The sequence below is a fragment of the Bos javanicus genome, chromosome 13, assembly GCF_032452875.1.
Source record: "Bos javanicus breed banteng chromosome 13, ARS-OSU_banteng_1.0, whole genome shotgun sequence".
Taxonomy (NCBI): Eukaryota; Metazoa; Chordata; class Mammalia; order Artiodactyla; family Bovidae; genus Bos; species Bos javanicus.
This window is the reverse complement of record NC_083880.1, coordinates 66981222-67008534: the sequence shown is the minus strand read 5'-3', so window position 1 is coordinate 67008534 and position 27313 is coordinate 66981222. Positions and strand designations below refer to the sequence as shown.

The window sequence follows — 27313 nt, the reverse complement described above, 5'->3', positions numbered from 1 at the left end:
TAAGTTGGGCCCAGACCTCTTGTCTCTGGTGGAGGCAACAAGAACTGAAAGATGCCCCAGAATCATGTCCTTGCCCCAGGCAACCAGCACCACAGGTCCTGCCAACCAAGGCTCTAAGCTAACCGTCAGAGCCTGCCCCAGCGCCCCCCTGCTTCCCCTTCTCTCTGTCTCTCTCTGAGGCAGGTCACTTGTTCATTCAACAAACATCTATTGAGCAGCCACCAGGAGTCTGGTGGGCGGTGGGAGACAGACACACACACATGAATCCTTATACAAGGCATATACTAGCTGTGCCCTGTGGGTGCTGGGCATGAAGGAAGGAAAGCCTGCTCGGGAGCATGGAAAGCCTGGTGAAGCTGACAGGTGAAGAGGGATGGCATCTCAGATGGCACAACTTGCGTCCAGGCCTGGAGGTAGATAACTTCAGGATGCATTTGGAGGGGTTCTGGTGGGGCTGGAGGGTGCAAATGTGGGAGACGAAACTGGAGGCTAAGAAGGGCCAGACCTACAGGGCCTCGACTTTTCAGCAGGAGTGGGGCAAGCTCAGATCACTTCTCAGAAGGCTCCCCTTGGCTCCACACCTCCTCCGATCCTCCCATCAGCCCTCTGAGGTCTTGGTGGTAATTCCTGCTTTCACAGAAACTGCAGTTTCAGAGAAATGAACTAAAGGGTCCATGGTCTCCAGAGCTTAAGAGGCAGAGTTGGGGCCAAGGCCCTATGCTGGGGGCCAGGGACTGTGGGGAGTGGGGGACACATTGTAAGGGTGGAGCTGAGGACCATGGCCAGGTCAGCTTTTCCATCTGCAAAATGGACACATTGGGAGGGCCCTCCCCAGTCGGGTGTCCTGCTCTCTGCTCCCCATGGCCTGGGACACCCAGGTTCTGCCTTAGAGAGGCCACCCACCCACTCCCTCTCAAAGGGCTGAAAAGGTCATGCCTGCCCCCTTGACATTTTCCCCAAGGCCCCTGTCCTGATGTCCCTACCTCAGCCCCTCCCAGCTCAGGGGAGTCTGGCCCTGCCTGCTCTGGGCTTTAAGCTAGACGCTGCTCATCCGTCATTAGTCACCAGCTGGTAGAAAAGCTGAGACCATGTCCTATGGTGGTCCCACCCACTACTCCCCAGCCCTCCCTTCACTCCCAACTCAGCCAGCCAAGAGGATCTCTGGTCTAGGGGTCCCTGGTCCTTAGGGAAGAGCTGAATTCAGTCAGGGCTTGGAAGCCTGACAGGCAATTTCCCCAACCTCTCTGAACCTTAATTTCTTCCCTTCTTTCCTTCTTCCTTTTACTCTGATTCATCCTCACACCACCCATCCCCACTGCCACCCCTATGCCATAGACATTTATTGAACATCTACAATACACCAGACACCATGGGTCACATCACAGACCACAGCCCTTAGAGGTCTCACTTGCCAAGAGCTTTAAGACTAAACATGACCCAGGCCCCTGAGGCCCCACTCCTAGGTGGGTGGGAATGGAGGGTGGAGGGGTGGGATAGGACTGACCTCTGAACCCTGGAAAAGCCAGTAGAGGCTTTTGAACCAAGCCCAGGTTTCACGTCCCCACTTACTGACTGTGATCTCAAGCAAGTCACTTCATCTTTCTGAGCCCCCGTTTTCTCATTTAATAAAGGACAAAAATCATATTGTGAGTTTTAAATGAGACATCTGGCTGGTAATGGATTATTTTGAAGTTCTAAAAATTCACCTTTGTCTCCACCTCGAGACCTGGAAATCCTTACGGAATGAAGGACTGATCCCTCGAAAGGGGGAGTTCAGGCCTCAGTCAGTGACCCTGGGACCCGGGAGTTCTTCTAAGTAACCCTCACCAAATAGTCTACGTTGTTTGCAACCTGCTTCACCTACACACGTCAGAATCTCCTTTTGTGGGGAAAGGGGGATCCTCTCTATTTTCTTTTTGGCTGCACTGGGTCCTCGTTGCGCACGGGCTTTCTCTAGTTAAGGGGAGCAGAGGCTATGGCTTCTCTCGTTGCAGAGCATGGACTCTGTGTGTGGGCTCAGTAGTTGCAGTGCCCAGGCTTAGTTGTTCCTCAACATGTGGGATCGTCCCAGATCAGGGAAGATAAAACCCCTGTCCCCTGCACTGGCAGGCAGATTCTTAACCACTGGACCAAGCAGGGAAGTCCTGGAGTCCTGACTCTTGATGACATCATCATAAAAATGTTTTAGGTGATATTGAGCACTTACTATGTGCCCCCCGTTGCACAGATGCTATCTTTAATTCCCAAGAATGGTGACTCTTATTATACCCATTTCAGAGATGAGGAAATTGAGGCTTAGAGATAATTTCTAGTAATTTACCCAGGATCATACAGTCAAGATGACCTCAACTGTGCCCTGCCCTGCACTTCCCCTGCAAGGGATGATGAAAGACCCCTTCCTGCTCTGTCTGGGACCTTGAGCCCATAACTATGCCCCCTGGGCCTCAGTTTCCCCCTCAGTAAAATGCTTTTGAATTTTTGACTTGCCCAATGAGATAAGACAAGGCAACATTTCCCAGGCCTCCTGAACAGATGCGAAAATGGGGTCCCAGAGTGAGGCAAAGGCCCCCTGGTCAATAAGCCTGGAATTCAGGTTTTTGGGCCCAGCCTGGGTTCTAGTCTTTATTTACCACTTCTTGGAAGTCAGTTCTGGGATTGCTCAAGGCCCTGCATCACGTAGGTGGTCACAGTTCTACAGAATCGGGCAGAGGAAGGAAGAGGAGGTGCCTGTCTGGGTCAGGAACAGATATGGGCCTGTGCCAAGCCCCAAGCCAGGCCCCAGGAACAACCTGATGGGCATTCTAATAAGATTCCAGTCCATTCCTTCCCTCCAGGGAGCTCCTAGGTAGGGACAATAAAGAAAGATGAGTACCACGTGGAGAAGAACATGTCATTTTCAAATGGAAAAGAATGAACAAAGGCAAAATTCATCCATTTCTTTGGGGCAAGGCTGGCTGTTATAGAAACATTTAACCTACAGCCTTCCTTCTGCAGAGCCTGACTGTCCCCAGGCCTCCTGTCTCTCTTTGGGGTCCCTGTCCCTCAGGGCCAGGTTTCTGGGACACATGGCATTTTTGCTCCAAAACTCAGACATTCCATTTATCTAGTGCTCACCAGGTACTAGTTGCCCAACCTTAGTCATTTTGGTTGAATCTTATGCCAGGCCTGAGAGGGAGGAATTCTCGCCCCCATTTTGCAAAGGAGGAAACCTAAAATACCTGGAGACCTAAAATGCCTGCCCGTGGCTCCATAGTGGGATCTCAGACCCTGGCTTCTTGACTGATAGTCACTTGCCCCTTTTCCTCCTCGGAGCTCTCGTCAGCTGCAGGGGACACTTTCTACAACAACCTATCAGTTCAGTTCAGTTCAGTTGCTCAGTCGTGTCCGACTCTGCGACCCCATGAATCGCAGCACGCCAGGCCTCCCTGTCCATCACCAACTCCCGGAGTTCACTCAGACTCACGTCCATCGAGTCAGTGATGCCATCCAGCCATCTCATCCTCTGTCATCCCCTTCTCCTCCTGCCCCCAATCCCTCCCAGCATCAGAATCTTTTCCAATGAGAACTCTTCGCATGAGGTGGCCAAAGTACTGGAGTTTCAGCTTTAGCATCATTCCTTCCAAAGAAATCCCAGGGCTGATCTCCTTCAGAATGGACTGGTTGGATCTCCTTGTAGTCCAAGGGACTCTCAAGAGTCTTCTCCAACACCACAGTTCAAAAGCATCAATTCTTCAGCGCTCAGCCTTCTTCACAGTCCAACTCTCACATCCATACATGACCACAGGAAAAACCATAGCCTTGACTAGCCGGACCTTGGTTGGCAAAGTAATGTCTCTGCTTTTGAATATGCTATCTAGGTTGGACATAACTTTCCTTCCAAGGAGTAAACGTCTTTTAATTTCATGGCTGCAGTCACCATCTGCAGTGATTTTGGAGCCCCAAAAAATAAAGTCTGACACTGTTTCCCCATCCATTTCCCATGAAGTGATGGAACCGGATGCCATGATCTTCGTTTTCTGAATGTTGAGCTTTAAGCCAACTTCTTTCACTCTCCACTTTCACTTTCATCAAGAGGCTTTTTAGTTCCTCTTCACTTTCTGCCATAAGGGTGGTGTCATCTGCATATCTGAGGTTATTGATATTTCTGCCGAAAATCTTGATTCCAGCTTGTGTTTCTTCCAGTCCAGCATTTCTGGGGCAATTACAAGGTTCACCTGTGGGACTATTTTATGGGTCAGCAGGGCCCCAAATCGTTGTGTTTTGTTCACTAAGATCCCAGGCAGGGTCCATTTGACTCAGGGACAAACATCTACTGAAACAACACAGGTTTATTCCCTGCACTGTGTCACACAGGAACGGAAACTGGGGCCAATTTTGTAAGCCCCAATCCATCAATAGATATGGAACTTTCAGGAAGTTCCATTCAGGAAGAAGGGTTGGGGGAGGCTCACAGGCCCCTGTCTCCCCAGAGACCCTTCCTGCTCAGGACTCATGGTGGATAAGAAGCACAGAAGGCTGGAGGATCAGAGGGAGAAGACTGGGTGATGCCTCCTGCCCCCAGATGCTAGGGGTGAGAAGGCAGAGGTTGAGTCCCTGGGAGACTGGCTTTGTCTCCTTGTGGCACAGGGTGGGTCTGCAAGGAGCATCATCAGTGGAAGTGAGAGGGGGAGGGGTAAGTGGATGATGGATGGATCGATGGACAGATGAGTGGATAGATGAGTGATTAGATTAGATGGTTGGGACAGAGGAACAGCTAGAGGGATGTCTGGGTTTTGCTACAGAGACAGTGTGGTATGTCTGTCTTTGCGGGTGTGTCTGCATGTCTGTACATGAGGCCGTGTCCCGCTCCCAGGATCTGCACCTTTGTGTGTCTCTAGGTGCCCCAATCTGATTTTGTGTCCACCTCTGACAGTGTGTTGTCTGTGTGTGTCTGGGAGCTGAGTGCCTCCGGACACCTGCTTATTTCTGTGTGGTTCTCAGTGGGTACCTGTCCAAGTGTGTCCGGCTGTGTCTACGTACAGGCATGTCACTGATTTTACGTCCATGTCACCAGCTGTGTGTGTCCAGGTTCATCTGCTGTATCTGTCTGTCTGTCTGTGTGTCCACATCCTTAGGTCTCCATGAGTCTGTATCTGAGGATGTGTGTGTCTTCTTCATCCCGGGTCTGACCTAACTGTGGGTCCATGTCTGTGTATCCAGGTATGCCTGTGTGTCTTGATGCAACAGTGTGTCTGTATGTGTGTGTGTGTTTCTGTATCCAGGTGTCTCTGTCACCCAAGATCTGACTTTGTGTATCCAAGTCTGTCTGAGTGTCCTGGCTTGTGTTGCCTGTGGCTGTTGTCCCAGCCCTGCGCTCGTGTCTGCTTCCCCAGAGGGCGCCCTTGCCCAGCCCTCTCCCTTCCTCCCTGGGCTCCTGCCTCCCAAGGCGCCCCTGCCGGCTGGTGGAAAGCACGTGGGCCCAGACCGGGCAAAGCCGGCCTCGCCGGGCCCCGCCTTCCCGCGCGGCCCCGCCCCCAGCCCGCCCCTAAGCGGGCTATAAGTTCACTTCGCGCTCAGCCCCTGCATTGCCCGCCGCCAGTGGTCTGCACTTGAAGTGTCCTGCCACCAGTCCGAGGAGCACAGCCACCACCTGACCATGGCCGAGGGTGAGTATCAGAGTCAGGGGTGCCGCCACCGCGCAGGGTCCCCGGGGTCCAGGGGCCAGCCATCTCTCCCTAGTCTCGGTGGTCCCACCGGTGCAGTGGGGGTCAGGACCCGGCTGGACTCAATCCCTAAGCCCCCGATTTGGAGCACAAACAGGAGGGCTGGGCTGGATGAGAGGTGCCCGGCCCCCAGTTCTGGCTCTGCTTGGGACCTCAGTTTCCCCATCCCCAGGGCATATCCATTAACCCCTGCCTCCCTGGATCAGATGAGGCAGTGGACCACGAAGGCGTGTTCTAAACCGTAAGGTACCTTGTTCACCGACCTCTGTCACTTGTCCTCAGTCAGTCAGTGGGGCCTGGCTCCCTGCTTCGTGCTGGGCACGAAGCTGTGCAGAGAATGCGGTCCCTGGCCTCAGGGACTGAGTTTTGGTTAGTCCCTCATGGTGTGTAGGCCAATCCTGGCTGTCTCCTTGGTCTCAGCGGATGGAGGGGAGCTCCTAGCATCCAGTGGAGGAGAGGCCTGAGAACAGGCTTGCTCTCGCAGGCTGCCTCAAAGTGCTGCATCCCCTGTCCTTGGCCACTGGTTGAGTCTCGGTTTCCCATCCTGTAAAACATGGACAGTAACTCCAGCCACTGGTACATCTGTGAGGAGAGGAACGGAGAAGGAGCTCAATTCACTTCCTACCTGTCCCCCTCCACCCACACACACACACTTGGGCAGGGCTACCATTTCAGAGGCAAGATTTCTATGATGGGGGGCGAGCCTGCACTAATGCAGCTGTGCTCAGCACCCTGGCTGACTCTTGGGTCAAGTCCATTTGGAGGTGGCCTTGGCACCACCGCAGCCCCCAGAAAGGAGGGGGGCAGAGGGGACATTGGAGGGGCACATGGGGCAGATGGAGCGGGAATGAGTGGGAGGAACCATGGACGTGCCCGACCGGCTGTGCGTTCTCCGGCCACCTTTGTCCCTCTCTGGGACCCAGCTCCCCAGCACATGTGACCGAAAGCCAGCTAGGTGGCCGCTTGTGTCCAATGCAGTTTCTCATCCCTGTTCCCAAGAGTGGGGCTCAGTAGGGCCGGGGGACCTGGAGTGGCCAGTTATGATGAGCCCCCTGCCCCATTGCCAGAGTGGCCACTTCCTACAGGGGTCCCAGTGGCCTGGAAGACCTCAGGTCCTTTCTTGGTACAGAAATCCTAGATCCTGGTGTTTCTGCACCTCTAGAGCTGGGCATAATTTCTGGGAATCCTTCACACAATTAGCATGAGACAGCAGCCCATTTGCCCCACACCAGGGTCTGACGATCTCTCTAAGGTCTCCCATGGGGACAACAAATTTCAGAGGCGAGATGCCTATGATGGGGGATGTGCGTGGACTAATGCTGCTGGACGCAACACCCGAAGCCTCTTTGCCGCGTCAGCTCTCTGGAATTGCAGTTTTCCTTCTTCACCCCAGGAAGCCAGCAGGAAGTTCTTCCTTGTGGCTAGTGGAGGTCTCTCCTGCTGTGATCCCAGGGGCCTCACCTTCCTCCCAGGTCTCCTCCCAGGTGTGAAACAACGCAGGATGTGGGTGGGGGATGGACAGCAGATCCTGAGCTGTGAGTGAGGTGGTTACCAGGCTGGGCTCCAGACTCTACAGCCTTGGATTCTGGATTCAAATCCCCAGGCTTGGTCTTGCGCTTGCCATGAGACCTGGGGCCGCATAATGTCCCTACAAAGTGAAGATAGTGATAGTAGCTGTGTCTGATGCAAAGAACCCACTCATTGGAAAAGACCCTGATGCTGGGAAAGATTGAAGGCGGGAGGAGAAGGGGACGACAGAGGATGAGATGGTTGGATGGCATCACTGATGCGATGGACATGAGTTTGAGTAAACTCTGGGAGTTGGTGATGGACAGGGAAGCCTAGCATGCTGCAGTCCATGGAGTCACAAAGAGTGGGACACGACTGAGCAACTGAACTGAACTGGGCAGTTGTGGTTTAAGTGAAGATAACCCACGTCAAAGTCCTTGGCAGTCACTGGGCAATTTGCGCCTTGTTTAGAGGATGTTCAGTGGCGGGAGGAAGGAGAACTGCGTGGATGACCCCATGGGAGGACCCACTTGCTAGGTGACTTCGCCAGTCCCTGCCTCGGGGCCTCACTGGGAGAACTTACTCTCAAGGGCCCCATAGCTCTGGGAGTCCTGCCTTGCCCATTCTTCCGACCCTACTGTCCCCCTAATCTTGACCTTGATTATGTCAGATTGAGCTTGCCAAGGTTATGAGACTTCTGCTTTCCTTAGCCCCTCACTGTCCCTACTTTGGCCTTCAGCTCCTTCAGAAATTATAAACAGAACTTTCACATATCAAACTTTTGCTCTGGGCTAAGCCCTTGAATCTTCAGAAAAGGAGGCACAGAGAGGGAGAGACACCTGCTAAGGATCACACAGCAGTACATCCAAACTGAAACCTAGGTCCTGAAGACTCTCAAACTCCTGTCATTAAAAAAGAAATTTTATTGTAGAGAATATTGTGCACATATAAAAGTAGAGAGAATAGTGTAATAAATGCCTGCGTTCTCATCACCCAGTCTCAGCCACCACCAACTTACAGCTACTGCTGCTTCCTGCCCCTTCATCACTGCCTTCTCCATTATTTGAAAGCAAATCCCATACATCGGGCTTCCCTTGTAACTCAGCTGATAAAGAATCCACCTGCACTGTGGGAGACCTGGGTTCAATCCCTGGGTTGGGAAGATCCCCTGCAGAAGGGAGAGGCTATGCACTCCAGTATTCTGTCCTGGAGAATTCCATGGACTACAGTCCATGGGGTCGCGAAGAGTCGGACATGACTGAGCGACTTTCACTTTCACTTCACTTCCCATACATCACATCTGTAAATATTTCAATATTTCTCTCCAATGAATAAGGACTCCTTGTTAGACATGAATAAAAAATTCCTTAATATCACCATTTTCTATCAGTGTTCAAATTGCCAATTGTATGTGATAAATAGTTTTTAAAATCAAAATCCAAGTAAGGCTCATACAGCACAGTGGGTTATAATGTGCCTTAGGTTTCTTTTAGTCTACCCCCTTCAACTTTTTTTTCTTGTCTTTTTTCTTGATTTCTTTCTGTTTTGCAATTTATTGGTTAAAGGAACCAAATACTTTGCTTGTAGTTTCCCAGAGTATGAATTTTGTTGATTGAGTGCAGGTCCTGGGACTTCCCAGGTGGTTCAGTGGATAAACAATCCACCTGCAATGTAGGAGATGTAGGTTCGATCCCTGGGGCAGTAAGATCCCCTGGAGGAGGGCATGGCAACCCACTCTAGTATTCTTACCTGGCAAGTTGCATGGACGGAGGAGCCTGGCAGGCTATAGTCCATAAAATTGCAAAGAGTTGGACATGACTGAAGCAACTGAGCACCCATGCGTGTCCTGGTCCTAAATTTAATGACTTCCTCAGTCCTCTGTATTTCCTGGAAATTGAAAATTAAACCTAAAAGGCAAAGCCCGTGTAACTAACCAATACCAAATATCACCCCACTTTTTACCAAAAGAACCCTCCAGTCACAATAGACTAGCCCATGTCTAGAAGGTGCTTTATTATGTGCAAGGCACTGGGCTTAATGGCTCACAGCCAACCTGGATCCTACTGTCTCTCACTGTGGACTCAGGTGGGGAAAGTGAGGCCCAGAAGAGCTGAGTCGCCGGAGGGCCACCGCTAGGAGGTGGCAGAGCCTTCCCCACCTGCCCCAGTGTCCACAACCTGTGATTAAGGGTTGGAGAGGATTTCCCTGGTGGTTCAGTTAGAACGCTGAGCTTCCACTGCAGCAGGCCTGGGTTCAATCCCAGGTCAGGGAACTAAGATCCCGCAAGCAGTGTGGCATGGCCAAAAAAAAAAAAAAAAAAGAACTGGGGACATTTAGACCTGGTTAACTTCTGCACGACAGGGCAGTTGAGGGTTGGGAGGGCCCTGAACACCACATGTCCAGGGAGCCTGGGGCACACAGCTGGCTGTGAGATGGAACCTTGGCTCAAGCCCCTCACTGTCTTCACAGAGCTGGTCCTGGAGAGATGTGACCTGGAGCTGGAGGCCAATGGCCGTGACCACCACACAGCTGACCTGTGCAGGGAAAGGCTGGTAGTGCGGCGGGGCCAGCCCTTCTGGCTGACTCTGCACTTTGAGGGCCGGAACTATGAGGCCAGCGTGGACAGCCTCACCTTCTGTGCTGTGACTGGTGAGTACTACCCTCCACCCCTTCCCGTTCTGATTTCATTGTCCCCTGCAGACCATGGGAAAGGTGACGCCATTCCTCCTCCTGGGAAGAAATTCCTGAGAAATTCTCAGGAATTCCCCTGAGAAATTCCCAGCAGTCACTGCCCCGTTTTACAGATGAGAGAACTGAGGTCCAGAGAGTGGAGGGATGTCATCCCACACCACTCAGCTTTATAGACAAGTCTGTGATTCTGGGTGCCTGGCTTCCTGACGACCTGTTATCACCAGGGTTGGGTATGCGGGGGTCGGGGGCGGCGTTTGCTAGCACACAGGTCCATCGAGATCCTGCCTGCCTTTTCCCACATCCAGACAATTTTCTAATTATCAACAGCTTCTTCTCCAAACCCACACAACCTAACCAGGCCTCTGGGATCAGACCCAAAGGGAGTCTGGGTGGTGGAGAGAACCCAGCTTTCTCTAGCTTTCTGAGCGGGCAGTTTTGTGTTTCCGTAGTTCTTTCTCTAAGCATCAGGAGGCTGCCTCAGACTCACAGACTTGGATTCTGGTGTGGACCAGACTGCCTGCCCACTGTGTGACTTGGGCAAATTACTTAGCCTCTCTGAGCTAAAGCACTCCTAAGGTAAAAAGCCTAACATGAGGGAGTGCCCTGCAGATGTTCACAGCAGTTGCTGATCTTGCTCCAGGGACTCTAGTGATGGGTGAAGGGACATTGAGGCCCCAGCAGCCCATCCCCAGATACCCAATGCCCAGTCATCTTTGTTTGCCATACCCAGAAAGTGACCTTAAACGCCACTGGGTTTGGCTTCTGGTGGGAACCACTCCCTTGAGGTCAGCGAGGGGCCACCTGGCTGGGACTCTGGCCCAGGGGTGGGAAAGGCCAGCTCTAGCTCTTTCTGAGGTCTCTGAGGCCAGAGAGCAAGCAGGCTGAGGCTTGTATTACCTGGGCGGCCGTTTGATAAAGCTTATCACAGTGCCTGCAGACCCACTACGGATATCCCCTCCATCCCTTTCCTCCCTCCCCTTTCCCTTCTGGCAGGGACACACCTACTAACCAGGGCATCCCCCCCGCACACACCCACACCCAGCAGCCTTGGGGTTCATGCTATAGACCTGAGGGCCCTCTGGCAAGTTTTCGATTTTTCCAGTCTCAGTTTCCCCTTCTGTAAAGTGGAAGCCTGAATCTATGGAACTTAAGGGCTGGGGGTGGTGCCCTGAGAAGAGTCAGGCTTGGGCTGGAGAGAATCACATCTGTGGTGTAAGTATACTTATCCAGAATCCTTCTGTTCTGAATGCATAACTAGCCCCCATTTTACAGATGGGAACACTGAGGCTCAGAAAGGTCCATTTACTTGCTCAGATCGCACAGCAGGATTCAAACCCTGACCCCAGAGTTGAGGCTTTTTGTTGCTGTGATCTAAGAGCAGAGACATCTACTTGCTCACCACAAGGGCCTGCTGGCCTTGGTTTTATTCTTCTGTGAAATAGATGGTTGTTGAATTGCTGGTATGGGAATTTCCCACCTTTTTTCCCCTTCTTTCACTCTCAAGGTATCTTATTTCTTCTTCCTTCTTTTCCATTTGTCTAGGCAGCCTGGTGCTAGATAATGAGGCCCCTAGTTCAGGGTTGGGACCGCAACGGGAGGCAGGCAGGCAGCCTTCTTACCCCAGCAACTAATCTCTGTTCTCTGGTCTCTGCCAACCTATCTCAAGCCATCACCAACCTGCCCTGCTAACTTCCGCAGCCCCCAGGGCAGCCATAGAAGGCAATGTATTTCTGGGTGCTCTTGACTTCCCTGTCTGAGCTACCAGGACCCTCCCGTGGGCTGAAGAAGCTGAGGGACAATGCCAGGAAGCCAGGCTTCCCACCTCAAGGCCTAGCTTGAGTCAGCCTCTGGCCAAGCCTGGCCCAGGCACCCTGCTTTGGTGTTAGAACATTCTAGCCTGTGATCCGCTTCTCCTACCTCTTCAGGGAAACTGAGGCCCAGAGAGGGGAGAGAGCTGGTGAAGGTCACCCAGTGAATGGAGTGTGTGGCCTGATGCCACCATGCCCAGATGCTGAGCGTCTCACCCTGACACTTCAAGGCCGGACAGGCCTGTTGTGGGGTACAGACCACAGCAGACAAGCACCATCCTTGTTATGGACTAAAGCTCTACTTCCCCCACAAGGGAGGCCAGGGTTTGAGGGTGGAGGGGTAACAGTGAGGTCAGCCTGGAACAGTGAAAAGAACCCTTATGAGGCTAATAGCAGGCTTGACTCTGGAAGCCTCCCCTCATCCACCCCACCCAGCCCCTCACTGCTGTGGTTAGGATAGAGGCCAGGACCCCTCAGGTCTCCAGGGTCATTTATGCCCAGTGTGATCTCTGTGGAGCCTCTGGCTCCACAGAGAGTACCGCATGGAACCGCAGCCAAGGAATTTTCTAAGCCAGTTTACCTGAACAGTGGTGGGGTTGGGGGACAGCCCATCCTCATCCCATCCCCCAAGACCCCTCAGAAGAAAGGGGTGTGTGTGTGTGTGTGTGTGTGTGTGTGTGTACAAGGCTGCCACAGGACAGAGAGCAAGTGTTTCTTGGCTGGTCCCCAAGGGCGGTGTGTCAGTGGTGACAGTGACTATGGGACCCAGCCCAGCCTGTTACTGTGGAAACCAGAACATTGATCATCCCAACAGAGTCTCTTCTGAGAATGAAAAGATTATGAATAAAAGAATTATGCTGGGACCACTGGCATGAAAGGGTTTCCCTGGTAACTCAGTGATAAATAGTCTGCCTGCAATGCAGGAGATGTGGGTTCAATCCCTGGGTCAGGCAGATCCCCTGGAGAAGCAAATGGCACCCACTCCAGTATTCTTGCCTGGGAAAACCCATGGACAGAGGAGCCTGGCAGGCTATAGTCCATGGGGTTACAAAAGACTTACCACCTAAACAACAGGCATAAAATGGGACTATCCTGGGAAAACTAGAATGTATGGTCACCCAAACCTTATCACTCTCAGCCCTGGTTTCCATATCTGTGAAGTGATGCAATTGAGCTAGGCAATTACTACATTCCACTGCAGTCTCAAAATCTGTTATTTGGTATGAGAACTCTGATTTGTAATGGTCTTGTTGGATGACATTGAGGATAGCTCATGTTTACTGCAAAATTAGTATATGCTGGGCACCCCACTCCAGTACTCTTGCCTGGAAAATCCCATGGATGGAGCCTGGTAGGCTGTAGTCCGTGGGGTCGCTAAGAGTCGGACACGACTGAGCGACTTCACTTTCACTTTTCACTTTCATGCATTGGAGAAGGAAATGGCAACCCACTCCAGTGTTCTTGCCTGGAGAATCCCAGGGATGGGGGAGCCTGGTGGGCTTCTGTCTATGGGGTTGCACAGAGTCGGACACGACTGAAGCGACTTAGCAGCAGCAGCAGCAGCAGTCACTGCTTTAAATGCTTTCTATGAACTCTCACCAATTCCTCTAAACGGCATTTAGAAGGTGGTAGTGACAGTAGTAAATAATTAACTATTACTTATGAGTGCTTACTGCGTGCCAGGCACCTTGTAATGTGCTTTACAAGCCTCAGCTTCTTTAAGTCTCACGATGACCTTATGAGGAGGTGCTGCAATTGACCCCATTTTACAGATGAGGAAACTGGGGCACAAAGAAACGAAATAGCTTGTCCAAGGTCACAGAATCAGACCTGGAATCAAACCTTTCCAGGAATATAGTCTAAGCCTGTTTTTGTCTTTGATGAGAAAATTGCAGATCAGAGAGGTCTCATGACTTAGCCGAGGTCACACAGCACTCCAGGTCTCATTGGGGGAAACCAGACTCAGGCTGGCTCTTGGGCCCCAGTGCTGCCCAATTCCTCCCCTAAATGCTAACTCTGGAAGACAGGGAGTGTTTAAAGGACAGCTGGCTCCTGGCACTCAAGGCCCCAGAGGCCGACATCATGCCTGTTAGTTCATAGTTATATTTGGGCCCGGGTGTGGGCGGGGCTGGCAGGTAGCCCCTTACTGGGCAGGCCCCGTACTGTCAGCGGTGGACGGCAGAGTGGCAGGGAGGGAGATGGAAGAGTAAACAGAAACCCTCCCGGGCAGCTGCCCAACCAGGCAGAGAAAGTTCTGTTTCTTCTCTCCACCACCCAAGTCCAGAAGGGGGGACCGGCCCCGCTCGCCCTCCCTATGACTCAGACCTCCCTGCAAAATCTGGGCCCTGCCCTCCCCCCGAAAAAGAGCCAGTTGGAGGCAGGCCCTCAGCACACTGAGACCTGAGACACTATCCTCCCAACTGGGGAAACCTCCCCTTTGGGAATGAGAGACAACGTGGAGACCTGGGCCCAAATGCTGACTTTGCCACAGACCCCTGGAACATTCTTGGAAGAGCCCTTCTCTCTGAGCCTCGGTTTTTCCACCTGTACAAGGGGTCTCGGGGGAAGCAGGAAGTGCCAAGGGCGCTTGGTAAAGTGTCAGAGGCTGTAGGGAGGTGAGGGATGGTTCTGGCTCTTCAGAGTTGCCTGTGGAGATACAGAGGCCAAGAGGTGGAGGGGGCTTTGGGGAGACAGACACCTGGATCTACAATGGCCAGCACCCTCTGCTAGCCAGGAGCAAGCAGGCTCTCAGACAGGCCCCACTGGCCACTTCAGAGGACTGAGGTCCCATTTTACTCAGAGTCTGGGCTTCTTTTTCTGAAAGAGAAAGCAGGATGCCAGCAGGTAAAGGATTTAAGTGGGAATGGAGGACCGTTGGGGAGTACCTTGCCTCATTCCTGGCCATTTTACAGATGGGCAAACTGAGCCCAGAGAGGAGGCTATTCTTGCTCAAAGTCACACCAGTCCAGAACAGTGTCACTGTGACCCTGTCCCAGGCCACGCCGTCCCCTCTCCCAGGAGACTGAGGACGTGCTGTGTGCCTGCCACTTTTTGTGCATTCCCACAAAACCAGCCTGTGCATTTTGGAGCCCAGTCCCCAGATGAAGAAGCCAAGGCTCAGAGAGATGAAACCACTCCTCCAAGTTCCTTCTGGGAACTTGGGAACTTCTCACACCCAGGCCCAGGACACCCCCCAGGCGTGCACTCTGCCCCTGCCAGGCTTGGTGCTCACCCTCCCTCACCACCCCCAGCTCATGGCCCACTGCTTTCTTCCTCTGCAGGCCCAGACCCCAGTGAGGAGGCCGGGACCAAGGCCCTCTTCAGGCTGTCCGATGCTACGGAGGAGGGGGCCTGGGCAGCGGTGGCAGCGGACCAGCGAGACAGCACCCTCTCGCTGCACCTCAGCACCCCGGCCAATGCCCCCGTTGGCCATTACCGCCTCAGCTTGGAGGCCTCCACTGGCTACCAGGGCTCCAGTTTCATGCTGGGTCAGTTCACCCTGCTCTTCAACAGCTGGTGTCCAGGTGAGCTGCACTCTATCCACGGGCAGGATGGGGAGATGGGCAGGGCTGGACCCACCCATGGGAACCACGTGGTGGCAGGGGGGTGGTGGGCGGAAGATGGGGCAGCAGAGACATCCAGGTGGACTGAGTGAGTTTCTAGCCTCCCAAGATTTTGTGATGTCAGAACTCTCATTATTCCCATTTATAGAGGTGGGGACAGGCTCACAGAAGCAAAATGACTTGCCTCAGTCTACACAGCTACCAGGGCTTCCCTGGTAGCTCAGAGGGTAAAGAATCCACCTGCAATGTGGGAGACTCTGGTTTGATTCCTGGGTTGAGGCTACCCACTCCAGTATTCTTGGGCTTCTCTGGTGGCTCAGATAGTAAAGAATCCACCTGCAATGCAGGAGACCTGGGTTCGACCCATAGGTTGGGAAGATCCCCTGGAGGAGGACATGGCAACCCACTCCAGTATTCTTGCCTGGAAAATTCCATGGACAGAGGAGGGTGATGGGCTAAGAGTCATGGTGTTGCAAAGAGTCAGACACAACTGAGCGACTGAACACAGCTACAAAGGGATCCCACCTTGCCTGGAGGTGGCCTGGGTTCAGAGCCCCATTCAGGAAAGGACTGTCCAGTGGAGGCCCAGGGCCATGGCCTCATACCTGGTTCTATTTTGTGAGGCTCTGTTTTAAATCTCACCAAATTGGCTTGGGGAAGGGAAGCAGGGAGATGGAGGGATGGGGTACCCAGAAGAGGTGGGCAGGAGCAGTTTGGCCACCTAAGTGCTCCTTATACACTCTTTTATTTTTTTTAATAAATTATCACTATCACCATTTTTTTTAAAACTTCTCTTTTGATTTCTATTTTTAAAATATATCTTTATTTATTTATTTTTGGCTGTGCTGGGTCCTTGTTGCTGTGAGGCTAGTTTCTCTAGTTGCAGTGAGCAGGGGCCACCCTTTGTTGGGGTGCCTTCTCATTGCAGTGGCTTGAAGCACAGGTTCTAGGCGTGCGGGCTTCAGTAGTTGCTTCACTGCAGCACGGGGGCCCCATAGTCGCAGCCCTCAGAGTCTGTAGAGTGCAGGCTCGGGAGTTGCGGTGCACAGGCTTAGTCGTCTCATGGCAGGTGGGATTTTCCCGGACCTTTACCACGGAGCCGCCAGGGAGGCCCCTTTATACACTTTTTTAATGGTTGCTCTCAACAACCCCCAGGGGCAGAGATTAGCATCCTTGTTTTACAGACAGGAAACTGAGGCTTAGAGATAAGTGGCTTTTGGCAGCTCCTTCAAGAAGTAAGTTGGCGGATGCCGGACAAAACCAGAGAATCAGGGAAAGGGCTGAGTCTGTCTTGAGCAGGAAAGAGGAGGGGATCACAAAGAGTCCATGGGGTCGCAAAGAGTCAGACACGACTGAGCAACTAACCCTACTACTGCTGCTTATACCTAGCCAGGCAGAGAGAGGGGCCATGTGGGCAGGCCCAGCTTGGTGATGGACTTGCCTCCTCGAAGCCCGGCCCCAGAACAGAAATTCTGGCCTCCTACTGGGCCAGACCGGACCTCCAGACCACCAGCCTCCTACTGAGCCACCGCTTTATTTATTTATTTTTCTTCTCCATTTGGGGGCATTTTCTTTGAACAGAAAGATTTTTTATTTTCTCTTTTATATACTTTGGCTGTTCTTTCTTTTTTTCATTTCATTTTGGCTGTGCTGGGTCTTCCTCGTTGCACGGGTCTTCTCTAGTTGCGGAGAGTGGGGGCTACTTTCTATTCATAGTTTGCAGTGCGTGGGCTTTTCACTGAGGTGGCTTCTCTTATTGTGGAGCACGGGCTCTAGGCTCACTGGCTTCAATAGTTGTGGCTCCTGGGCTCTAGAGCACCGGCTCAGTAGTTGTGGCACACGGGCTCAGTTGCTCCCCGGCATGTGGGGTTGTCCCGGATCAGGGAGCAAACCCCTGTCTCCTGCATTGGCAGGTTGATTCTTTACCACTGAGCCACCAGGGAAGCCCTGGCTTTTATTTTTAATTATAACAGTAAGATATGAGAACTCCCTCTTTATAAAAGCTTCAAGCACTACAGAGAGATAGCCTCCCATCCTTCACTCCCCTCCTTAGGAAACACCATTATTAGCTGTCTCGGGAGGGGTTATCTCCTTAGATTCAGTGTTTGTGTCTGGAGACATCGCTGTATTTTTTTTTCTTCCAGTTTTATTGAGATATAATTGACCTACACCACTGTATAAGCTTCAGGTGTACAGCATAATGATTTGACTTACATGCATCATGAAATGATTATCACAATAAGTTTAGTGAACATCCATCATCTCATATACATACAAAATTAAAGCAAAAAATATTTTCCTTGTGGTAAGAACTCAGGATTTATTCTCTTAAGAATGTTCATATGTAACATACAGCAGTGTTAATTATATTGATCATGTTGTAGAAGACATCATTGCATTATGGATTTCCCTGTCTTAAACATTAAAGAATCCCCATTGTATACATCAGCCTGCAATTTGGGATTTTTTTTTTCTCCCTCTACCGTCTTGAGGCTCTTTCTGCATCAGTTTGCACACGTCTGCTCATCGCTTGTTGTTGTTTTGTTTTTGTTTTGTTTATTTATTTGGCTGCACCAGTCTTAGTGGTAGCCTGCAGGATCTTCAGTCTTTGTCGTGGCATGCAGAATCTTAAGTTGTGGCACGCAAACTCTTAGTTGCAGCATGTAGGATCTTATTCCCCGAACAGGGATCGAACCTGGGTCCCTTGCATTGGAAGTGCAGAGTCTTAGCCACTGCACCCCCAGGAAAGTCACTGTTCATCCTTTTTAAGAGCTGCAAGTGTCCCGGGCCTTGCCATCTGGCTCCCATCCACAGACATGAGTTGGTTTCCTATGGCTTATCACAGGGAGGAGTTTCCTTGCTCACATGCCCTGTGGCCACACAGAATGGTTTCTCAGGACAGAAGTGGCCTTGCTGGTCACAGTGTCTGCTCATTTTGATTTTAATCAGTGTGAACTTACAGGTAGTTGGCAACCCTGCCCCTGGGGCAGACACTTGGCAGTGCCCCTCCCCAACCCCATCACCGTGGGGTTTCAGAGTTCAAGGAACGGGCAGTGAGGTTCTAGGGGATGACCCCTCCCTGTGGCCTTGCCTCTTCCCTGCCCAGAGGGATGGGGTGGCAGCCAGCCAAGCACCACAATGACTAAAGGGACCAACATCCCAGAGAGGGGGTGGGCTGGAAATGTGGAGATAGGAAGTTGGGCTGAGTTGGGGTGTGGAGCGCTAAGGGAGGAAACTGCTCTCCCTCTTGGGGGAGAGGGCAACATCTGCCCATGACCTGGGGGCCTCTGGTCCCTGAGTTCCAGCATAGTCAGGATCCCAAGTGAGCATCCCCAAGACCTCCATCTTTACCAGCCAGAGACCTGAGTGGGGACATCGTAGTCCCAGCCTCCTGGGCTGAGGTGGGGACAGTTCAACATGTGCTGACCCTCCCACTGGATGGGGAAATAGCACGGCCTTTTCTTTCTCTCAGATTCTTTCTCCCACGCCACCAGCTGATTTGCAGCCACATAGCTCGTTTATCTGAAGACCGGTGTTCATTGCGCAATCGCCCAAGCCTCCTGGCAGGATGCATAAGGTGCTCAGCCACTTTCACATTTGTTTTCCTCCAGGCGGTGCAGGCGGGGGCTGCCTGCCTGTTGCTGTAGAGGGGCCCAGGGGTCTGAGGGGCCAGGCAGCTGCTTCCCCAGGCACTGGACACGTTTCCCCAGGCTGATTTCAGTAGGCACGCTGCCTGGGCCCACCATACTCTTAGGGACCCGCGAAAATGTGTTAATTTCTTTTAAAATCAGAAGACCAAGAAAAAAAAGAGGTTCAGGCCAGAGAATATGTTTTAACACATAATATTAATTTATTTGGGCTTCCCTGCTGGCTCAGAAGACAAAGAATCCTCCTGCCAATGCAGGAGACCTGGGTTCAATCCCTGGGTTGGGAAGATCCAACGTTATACAAATGCAGTCAAAAAATATATTACAAAAAGATTTTCTTTAATGGAGGAAGGAGCCCATAAAGGCAAAAATGCCTAGGACTGATCAAAGCCATATGATGGCTCTGGATTTCCCCTTCCCAGCCTTAATTTCTTCACTTTTGTGAGTGGGAATTGGAAAAGTTGGACTAACCTTTGCCCTCCAGCTGGTCCCACCGCCTCAGGCCCTCTTCTGTCGTCTAGAGCCACAGGGAACTAAGTATCGTCCATTTTCCAGCAGCTGCACCGCTCATCTCTCTAGTCCTCTGCTTAGAATGTCATCAAGGCAACCTTCAGATGCCACCTGACCCCCAAGCTGGACAGATCTTCTCCCTCTGAGTTGCGGCAACCTTGCGTTGACTTTCTCGGAATCATGCTCCTTCCTCACACCGCCTCGGGGCTTCAGCTTGCAAAGCACCTTCCTGTTCTGTGATCACATTTGACCCTCAGGAAACACAGTCAGGTGGCAGGAGAAGTGACCTGCCCAGAGTCATACAGCAAAAATCCCCTACTCAGAGCTAGGGGATTCCTGACTGCTGGCCCCTGTCAGTGCTCCTCTGTCTCTTGTGCTGGTGTGATTTTCCCATCCGTAAAATATTCTCGAGCCTCAGTTTTGCCATCTGTAAAATGGGGCTTCCAAGGATATCTTCCACGTGAAGCTTTGGTGGAGGTTAAACAAGTTAACTTATGTCATTACATTTATCACAGGTCCTGTCAGGTGGCAAGTGTTGGATAAAAGACAGCCATTGTTATCACCAACTGATAATACTTTATCTTACTGGTGTGAGATTATTACTTAATGATTAGTTTTTCTGACTAAAAGAGAGAATGGCCTCAGGGAAGCTGCCCTGGCCCTGAAGGGTTGGCACCCCAGCTGCCATGTCTGTGGGGAACCTGGGCCTTGCCAGATGCCGAGTTGAGGCCTTTTCCTTTTTACCCACAGCGGATGCTGTGTACCTGGACTCAGATGAGGAGCGGCAAGAATACGTCCTTACCCAGCAAGGCTTCATCTACCAGGGCTCAGCCAAGTTCATCAAGAACATACCTTGGAATTTTGGGCAGGTAGGGCCACACTCTGCCCCTCCTAACCATCTCTGGCTTGCTGTGAGCTGGGCCCTGGGTCTGAGACAAAATCAGAAAGTGTAAGCAAGGTCTCAGAGTCACCCACCCCATGCTGTCAAGGATTCAAGGGCTCTGAAATGGCTGGAGGCTCAGAGAGGGCCCAGGCCAGGCCTGAGGTCACACAGCAAAGGACGGCCCTGTGCACTGTGGGAGCGGCAGCTCTGGATTCAAGGTGGGAGAAAGTCAGAGAGCCTGTAGGAGCCGTGGGGCTGGCGAGCACTCCAGGAGGGAGGGAGCCATTCACAGCCATAGCAAAATAGTGGGCAGCCCTTGGAGAACACTGACTGTGCTAGGCATGTACTGAGAGGGGCTTTAAACCATTGTCTAAATTAGTGGTCCTCAAACTTGAATTATATGTCTAAATTGCCAGAAAATTTTGCGTTAAAATACACTTTTAACATATTGGTGTCCTCGGGAATAGCATGAGCAGAAAGCACAGAGGTGAGAAACTTTACTTTGTGCCTAAGAAGTGTCTTGCAGCCTGGTGAGCGCTTGCATGAGACGGGGCCCCAGGAGATGACCTGGGAGAAGCCCACAGTATCCAAGCTGTGAACAGCCCTGAATGTCAGGACAATGGCAATAGGGAGTCAAAGAATGAATGGGTCAAGCCAGGGGAGCTGCTCTAAGTCATGGAGGGAGGCCTGTGATGAGGCCTGATTTGGGACAAGGCCACAGACACAGAGAGCCGGGAACAGACGGGCGAGCCTTTGAATGTGACCGAAGTGGTCTGAGGGGTGGTGACAGGGAGAGATTTTGATAAAGACAGCACCTAAGCTGCAAGGATGAGAAGGTGTGAGTCACAGAGCGAGGGGCAGAGAGAACATTCCAAGCAAAGGAAACAGCATGTACAAAAGCCCTGGGGCAGAGTGAGTGTGGTTGAGAGGTGAGGTTAAGATGGGGTGGGACACCGATCATGAAGGGCCTTGCAGGCCACAGGGAGAAGTCTCCATCTTACTCTGGGTGCAGTGGAGATAAGAGCGATGAGATTAGATTTACATCTTTACAATTTATACTTTGGTTCCAATCAGCGCAGTGTGTAGGGGTGGGGGAGGAGGGACACTTATCAGCTCTGCGGGGTGAGTCAGGCTTTAGGGAAGTGAAGGTTTGGCTGTCGGGTAAGGGAGGGCAGCGGCTGGGCCTGAGGTGACTGAGGGCAGTCAAGCTCCAGGGACTCTGGGCTTACCTTCCACTCCAAGTTCCCAGGACCCCTGCCCGACCCCCTCCCCCCCGCCAAGTCTGGATGCAGGCACACCCCATCCCCTTTCTCATACACTCAGTCATCGTCCCATCGCACCCCGCCCCCCTTTCCTGGGCCAGGAAAGCTGGCACCACAGCAATGTGACTGACCCAACCCGAACCTCCAGGTGTGATGTGTGAGACAATGCACGGGGCTTCCCACAGCCGCTGGACTTAAAGGCAGGCTTCCTGGAGGAGGTGACGTCTCAGCTCCCTCATCCTCCTGTTCTTTCCTCTGACACAGTTTGAAGAAGGGATCCTAGACATCTGCCTGATGCTCCTGGACGTCAACCCCAAGTTCCTGAGGAATGCCGGCCGAGACTGCTCCCGCCGCAGTAGTCCGGTCTATGTGGGCCGGGTGGTGAGCGGCATGGTGAGTGAGCGCAGGCCCGCCTCAGGTGATAATGGAGACCAGGCCCTGGGCTGTCATGGTCGGGGAGACCTGGGAGATGGGTGAGTCTCAGCTAGGAGACCTTGTATTTAGACAGACAAGATGTACACAAATGAGGGTAAGGCCGTGTGGTCCCAGAAAGCAATTCATTCATTCACTCACCCAGAAAGTATTTATCAAGTGCTACCCATGTCCCAGGCACCAGGGAAAAGCGGGTGGAAGACATGAATGGTCTCTCACTTCCTAGAGCTTCCATTCTAGGGAGTGTGAGAGAAGACGGGAGTTAACCACAGGATCATGTGAGCGCCCAGTCATGTTGCAATGCGCTCTCAAAGGGGCCAGACGTGTGATAGTGTCTGACCACAGGGTGCAACCCCAGTGGAGGACTGGGGGACTTCCCTAAGTGATGATTCTTGAGCTGATGTAACTGAGAGGAGAAGAGCGTCCCATGCAGAGGGGACCGCTTGTGCACAGGTTCCCCGAGGAGGGATGACTGGCAGATTTGAGGAGCAGAAAGGAGGCCAGGGTGAGCGGAGCGGAGAGCAAAGGGGCAGGGGGCCGGGGGCCTGGGGAGGGTTGCAGGTGGGCTGCAGAGGGGGCAGGGCCAGACCCTGCTTGGCTCAGGGCCAGGGCAGCAGGATGCTGAGAGTCTGGGGGCAATGACACCGTCTGGGCAGGGCCAGAACAGGCCTCTGTAAAGCTCAGATCATGCCGCCTGCCAGCCCCCACACACATTCATATCTCCAGCATCATCCTTATGGCCCTGACCCCTCTCCACCTCCTCTCCCACCCCCACTCCTATCTCCAACCTCCCCATCAGTCATACCTCGGGATCTTTGCACCTGCTGCTCCTTCAGCCTGGAAGGCCCCGCCCCTGCCTTTCACCACGTGCTGAGTTCATGCCCACTCTATCACAGCCGTCACTAACCACAGACTTGGCCCCTCTGACGCTTTCATGGGTCTCAGGTCAACTGCAACGATGACCAGGGCGTGCTGCTGGGGCGCTGGGACAACAACTACGCGGACGGCATCAGCCCCATGTCCTGGATCGGCAGTGTGGACATCCTGCGGCGCTGGAAGAGAGATGGCTGCCAGCGCGTCAAGTACGGCCAGTGCTGGGTGTTCGCGGCTGTGGCCTGCACCGGTAAGCAGCAGGCGGACGTGGCAGGGCCTGGAACCGCCCTCGGCTTCCAGGAACTAAGGCTGAGTCAGGGTCCCTGTGGCCTTCTCCCAGGCCTGATGTATAACAGATCCTGGGAAAACTCGGTCAAGTAACGGGACATCTGACCCCAGTGGTTGTGGGGTTTCTTCTCTTTTTTAATATTTATATTTATTTGGCTGCACCAGGCCTTAGTTGCAACATGCAGGACCTTTAGTTATGACAGTTGAACTCTTTAGTTGCAGCATGTGGGGTCTAATTCCCTGACCACAGATCAAAGCCCAGCCCCCTGCATCAGGAGCTCAGAGTCATAGCCAGAAGTCCCAGCTGTGGGGTTTCTGCAGGCAGTTGAATAGTGGATCAGCCCAGGGACTGGAGTTGGACTGCCTGGTTTGAATCCCAGCTCTGCCTCTAATCCCTGGGCAAGAGAATCGGTGTCTCCAGGCCTCAGTTTCCTCACCTGTAAAACAGAGACAGTGGTAACTGACCTAAGTCACAGGTAGTTCTTAGGACCCAGGGGAGGTCACTTAGCACAGTCAGTCAGGTTAGGTTGGGTTTCAGGGTTTCCAGGGACATCTGGGATTCCCCAGCTGGATCCTGGGACATCTTCTCTGTGTCTGTTAGTTGGCCAACAGTGGTTGGACGGATATTTGCAGTGACGGGCACGGTGACACACTTCTGTTCTGCCAGACTGCTCACACCCATCCCTCTCTGAATCATTACAGCATCCCGACAAGCTGCTATTATTAGCTCCTCTTAGAGGAGGAAGTGGAGGCTGAGAGAGGAGGAGTGGCTTGGCCAAGGTCACAAAGCTGGTGATCTGCACAGCCAGGCGTGGAACCAGGTGGGCCCGCTTCAGGCACAGCCTCCTGGTCTTAGACTGTGAGGATGAGGCCCCCGAGGGACCCCATCCCCTGGGACAGGAGTGGAGTCTTGCTCCTGGATCAGTGGGGACAAGCCTCCTCCAGCCTGAAGTCTGTACTCTGAAGCTTTTCTTGATGGGGCAAGGCCTGGAATTGGAACACCAGCTCTCCCCACGGGCAGCAGAGAGTCTGGCCCCTACCCAGACCACAAGGCACAAGAACCAGGCAAGAGGTGGAAGGTCACAGCTGCTCCTTCCTCCCTCCTCCTAGGGCTCTCACATCTCCTGACCTGAATCCGGGGCCTTCGGGGAAGTTTATGCCCTGATTGATGGCAGGCACTGGGCAAAGTTCACATTCCTGCCTCTCCCCCATCGCAGAGACTCAACCTCATCAAAACTAAAAGTAAAACAAAAGTCCTACAGCTTGTATTTAGTAGGCCTTTCTGCTTCACTTCTTTTTTTAGATGTTACTTTCTTTATCTTACCCTGAGAATATGTTACTTTTACATTTTACATAAAAAGTATATTAAAAAACGAAAGGGAAAAAGCACCCATAATCTCCTCTGTCGGGAACACCCAGCACCACTATTCGAGCAGGATTCTGTGGCCTATAGATGCCAGTTGACCTCCTGCCTCCTTGTCACCTATCACTGCAACACCAGCCCCTTTCCCAGTCACTCCGGCCTCTCTGAAAACCGTGCCTCCACACAGTGCAGGGCCTTCTGGTCCACAGTGGAGCCCCAGAGCGCTGGAACTCTGAGCCAGAGAGGACGAAACAAGGCCCAGAGAGGTGGAGGGACTGGCCCCAGGCCACACAGCTGGAGCAGCTGGGGCTGGAACAAAGGGTCCTGACCTCTGTTGCCTCATCTGTCTACCCCACTGTTCACTCCTCGCCCTGAATCTGTCATTCCTTTTCTCCTTCCGTTCCTCCTTCTCTTTCTACTTCACTCCTTCATCCCATTTGACCGGTTAGTCTGTGCCGGGTCTTGCAGGGCTCTGGGACTGTAACATAAGACAGATCGCTCACTGCCCTCAGAGGACTAATTAAAGAATCCCTCACATACCCATATATTGAGAGTGATGATGCATCCCTAGTCTTACTGTGAATGCAGATGATAGGGTAATCTAAATCCGGTGGGGTGGCCTTCCCGGCTGAGGGATGGGCATACGCCAGTATCCTGGGGCAGGTGGGAGTGAGGTGTGCTGGAGGCCAGTGTAGCTGGAGCAAAGTGTGCAGAAATTGATCAAGGGCCAGATCCCGCAGGGCAAGGCCCACAGTGGAGGTTTGGCCTTGACCTTGAGGGCCTTGAAGAGCCATTGAGGGTTTAGTAGCAGACTGTTAATGTCAGATTTGCACTTAGAGTCTGCTTTTGTTAGCTGTGAGGTGAAGGGGAGAGTGGGGAACATGGGGCAATCAGCAAGGTGGGCACCATTGTCTGGGCAAGGGGATGGCACAACTTCACCACTTGGACAATGAATATAGTGCTCCCTGGGGTACAGATGGGTATGTAGAGGCCCAGGCAGAGCAGATGTCTCTAGGGCCCCAGCCCACCCCCTAAACTCTCTCCACCATGTCTTCCACCCAGTGCTGCGGTGCCTTGGCATCCCTACCCGAGTCGTGACCAACTATAACTCAGCCCATGACCAGAACAGCAACCTGCTCATCGAGTACTTCCGCAATGAGTTCGGGGAGATCCAGAGTGACAAGAGCGAGATGATCTGGTGAGGGGTTGCCCAGTAGGGAGGGTCACCTGAAGAGGAGACGGGGCGATGTCTCAGACGAGATCACCTCTGAATTGGGTTTAAAAGTTGAGCAGTATTTGGACAAAAGGAAACAAGACTTGGAGAGGCTCCCAGGGAGGCAGGAACAGCAGGAGCCAAGGCCGAGAGGAAGGAAAATCAACACAGGACACGTGAAAGGAGAACGCCTTGTCCAGAGTCTGCACTGCAGGCTGAGGGTCTGGGCTTGATTCCAAAGGTTTCAGACTGGAGAGGAGTGGTCTGATGACTGTGAGGATAGATCAGAAGGAAGGGGGTGGGGTGTGGTCCTGGTGGGTGGTGATGGGGCCTGAATCCAGGCAGAGCCTGTGGGCTGGAAAAGAAGGGGCAATCAAGAAATTAGGAGGTCAAGTCAGCTGGACTTGCAGAGCCACTGAGAGGGGAAGGGAGGTGGGCAGAGGGGTTGAGGGATTGAGGATGACTCTCAGTGTAGGAAGGAATACCTGGCTGGGACCCCTGGAGGAAGAGCAAAGTGTTGGGAGAGTGTGATGCGCTCAGCTTAGGACAAGGCAAGTGTGAACAGCACGTTGGAGGTGACCACGAACGTCTGCATGTGAGTCTGGCTCCATATTCTGCTTTGTTTCCCCAACAGGAACTTCCACTGCTGGGTGGAGTCGTGGATGACCAGGCCAGACCTGCAGCCAGGGTACGAGGGGTGGCAGGCCCTCGACCCCACGCCCCAGGAGAAGAGCGAAGGTGGGTTGGGCAGAAGTGGCCCCATCACTGAGATGAAGAAGCAGAAATGGGAGGGGACCCACCCACCCGAGGGACTCCCCAGAGAAGGGCAGAGCAGGGATGCTAACCCAGGTCTGGCTGACTCCAAAGGAACTTTGAGTGTTGGTGTTTTATGAAACACCTCTTTTATAATTTGAAAAGCGATTCATGCACATTGTGGAAAACAGAAAATATGGAGAAGCACTAAGGAAAAAAAAATCAAATAGCATCTTTGTCCTCTTCCCCCCAAAGAAATTTCATTAACATTTACACACAGTTTCCAATAATTCAAATGACTCCTTCCTCAGAATAATATTTTAAATGCACACAATATAACACCTATATTGAATATAGTACCTTCATAAAGATGAAGCTTCTTTCTGCTACTAATGTTAAATCGGGAGTGGAAAAAGGGTTGAATTCCATTGAAATGTGGTTATCAAAAATTTTTTAAATATTTTTGTGATATAGTAATATAAGTGTTACATAACATGATCTAGTGATACAGGCAGTAATTTCCCTAATTTCTTGATAGAGATGAACATAATCTCTATTTTCAGTTATCTGTGACAACTATAAAGATATATGAAAATATCTGTGGTTCTTATGAGTGACAGGTCACAAGTGTACCTAAGACTGTGGTTTGTGGTCTGCTTGCACAATCGAAAAAAAGTGTTAACAAAATATAATGAAAATAGTGAGGTGATTTTTTTTTTTCCTGTCCAATTTCACGAACTCCTGAATTCTATTTGCTGCGCCTCGGGGGGATCCATGGGCCCCAGGTTAAAAACTGGCTGCACATGACCTTTTCTC

At 52.2% G+C, this 27313-nt stretch overlaps 1 protein-coding gene across 1 annotated transcript in view; it reads left to right on the top strand.

The window, feature by feature from the left end:
• Positions 1 to 5515: 5515 nt before the first annotated feature.
• TGM2 (transglutaminase 2) overlaps positions 5516 to 27313 on the top strand; it is a 34529-nt gene continuing 12731 nt past the window's right edge. Inside the window, exons 1-8 of the mRNA XM_061437557.1 lie at positions 5516 to 5645; positions 9681 to 9860; positions 14992 to 15234; positions 20181 to 20299; positions 21840 to 21968; positions 22953 to 23130; positions 25594 to 25729; positions 26379 to 26482. Coding sequence (XP_061293541.1) covers positions 5636 to 5645; positions 9681 to 9860; positions 14992 to 15234; positions 20181 to 20299; positions 21840 to 21968; positions 22953 to 23130; positions 25594 to 25729; positions 26379 to 26482 — 1099 coding nt within the window. The 5' untranslated portion in view covers positions 5516 to 5635. The remainder of the gene's footprint in view (positions 5646 to 9680; positions 9861 to 14991; positions 15235 to 20180; positions 20300 to 21839; positions 21969 to 22952; positions 23131 to 25593; positions 25730 to 26378; positions 26483 to 27313) is intronic.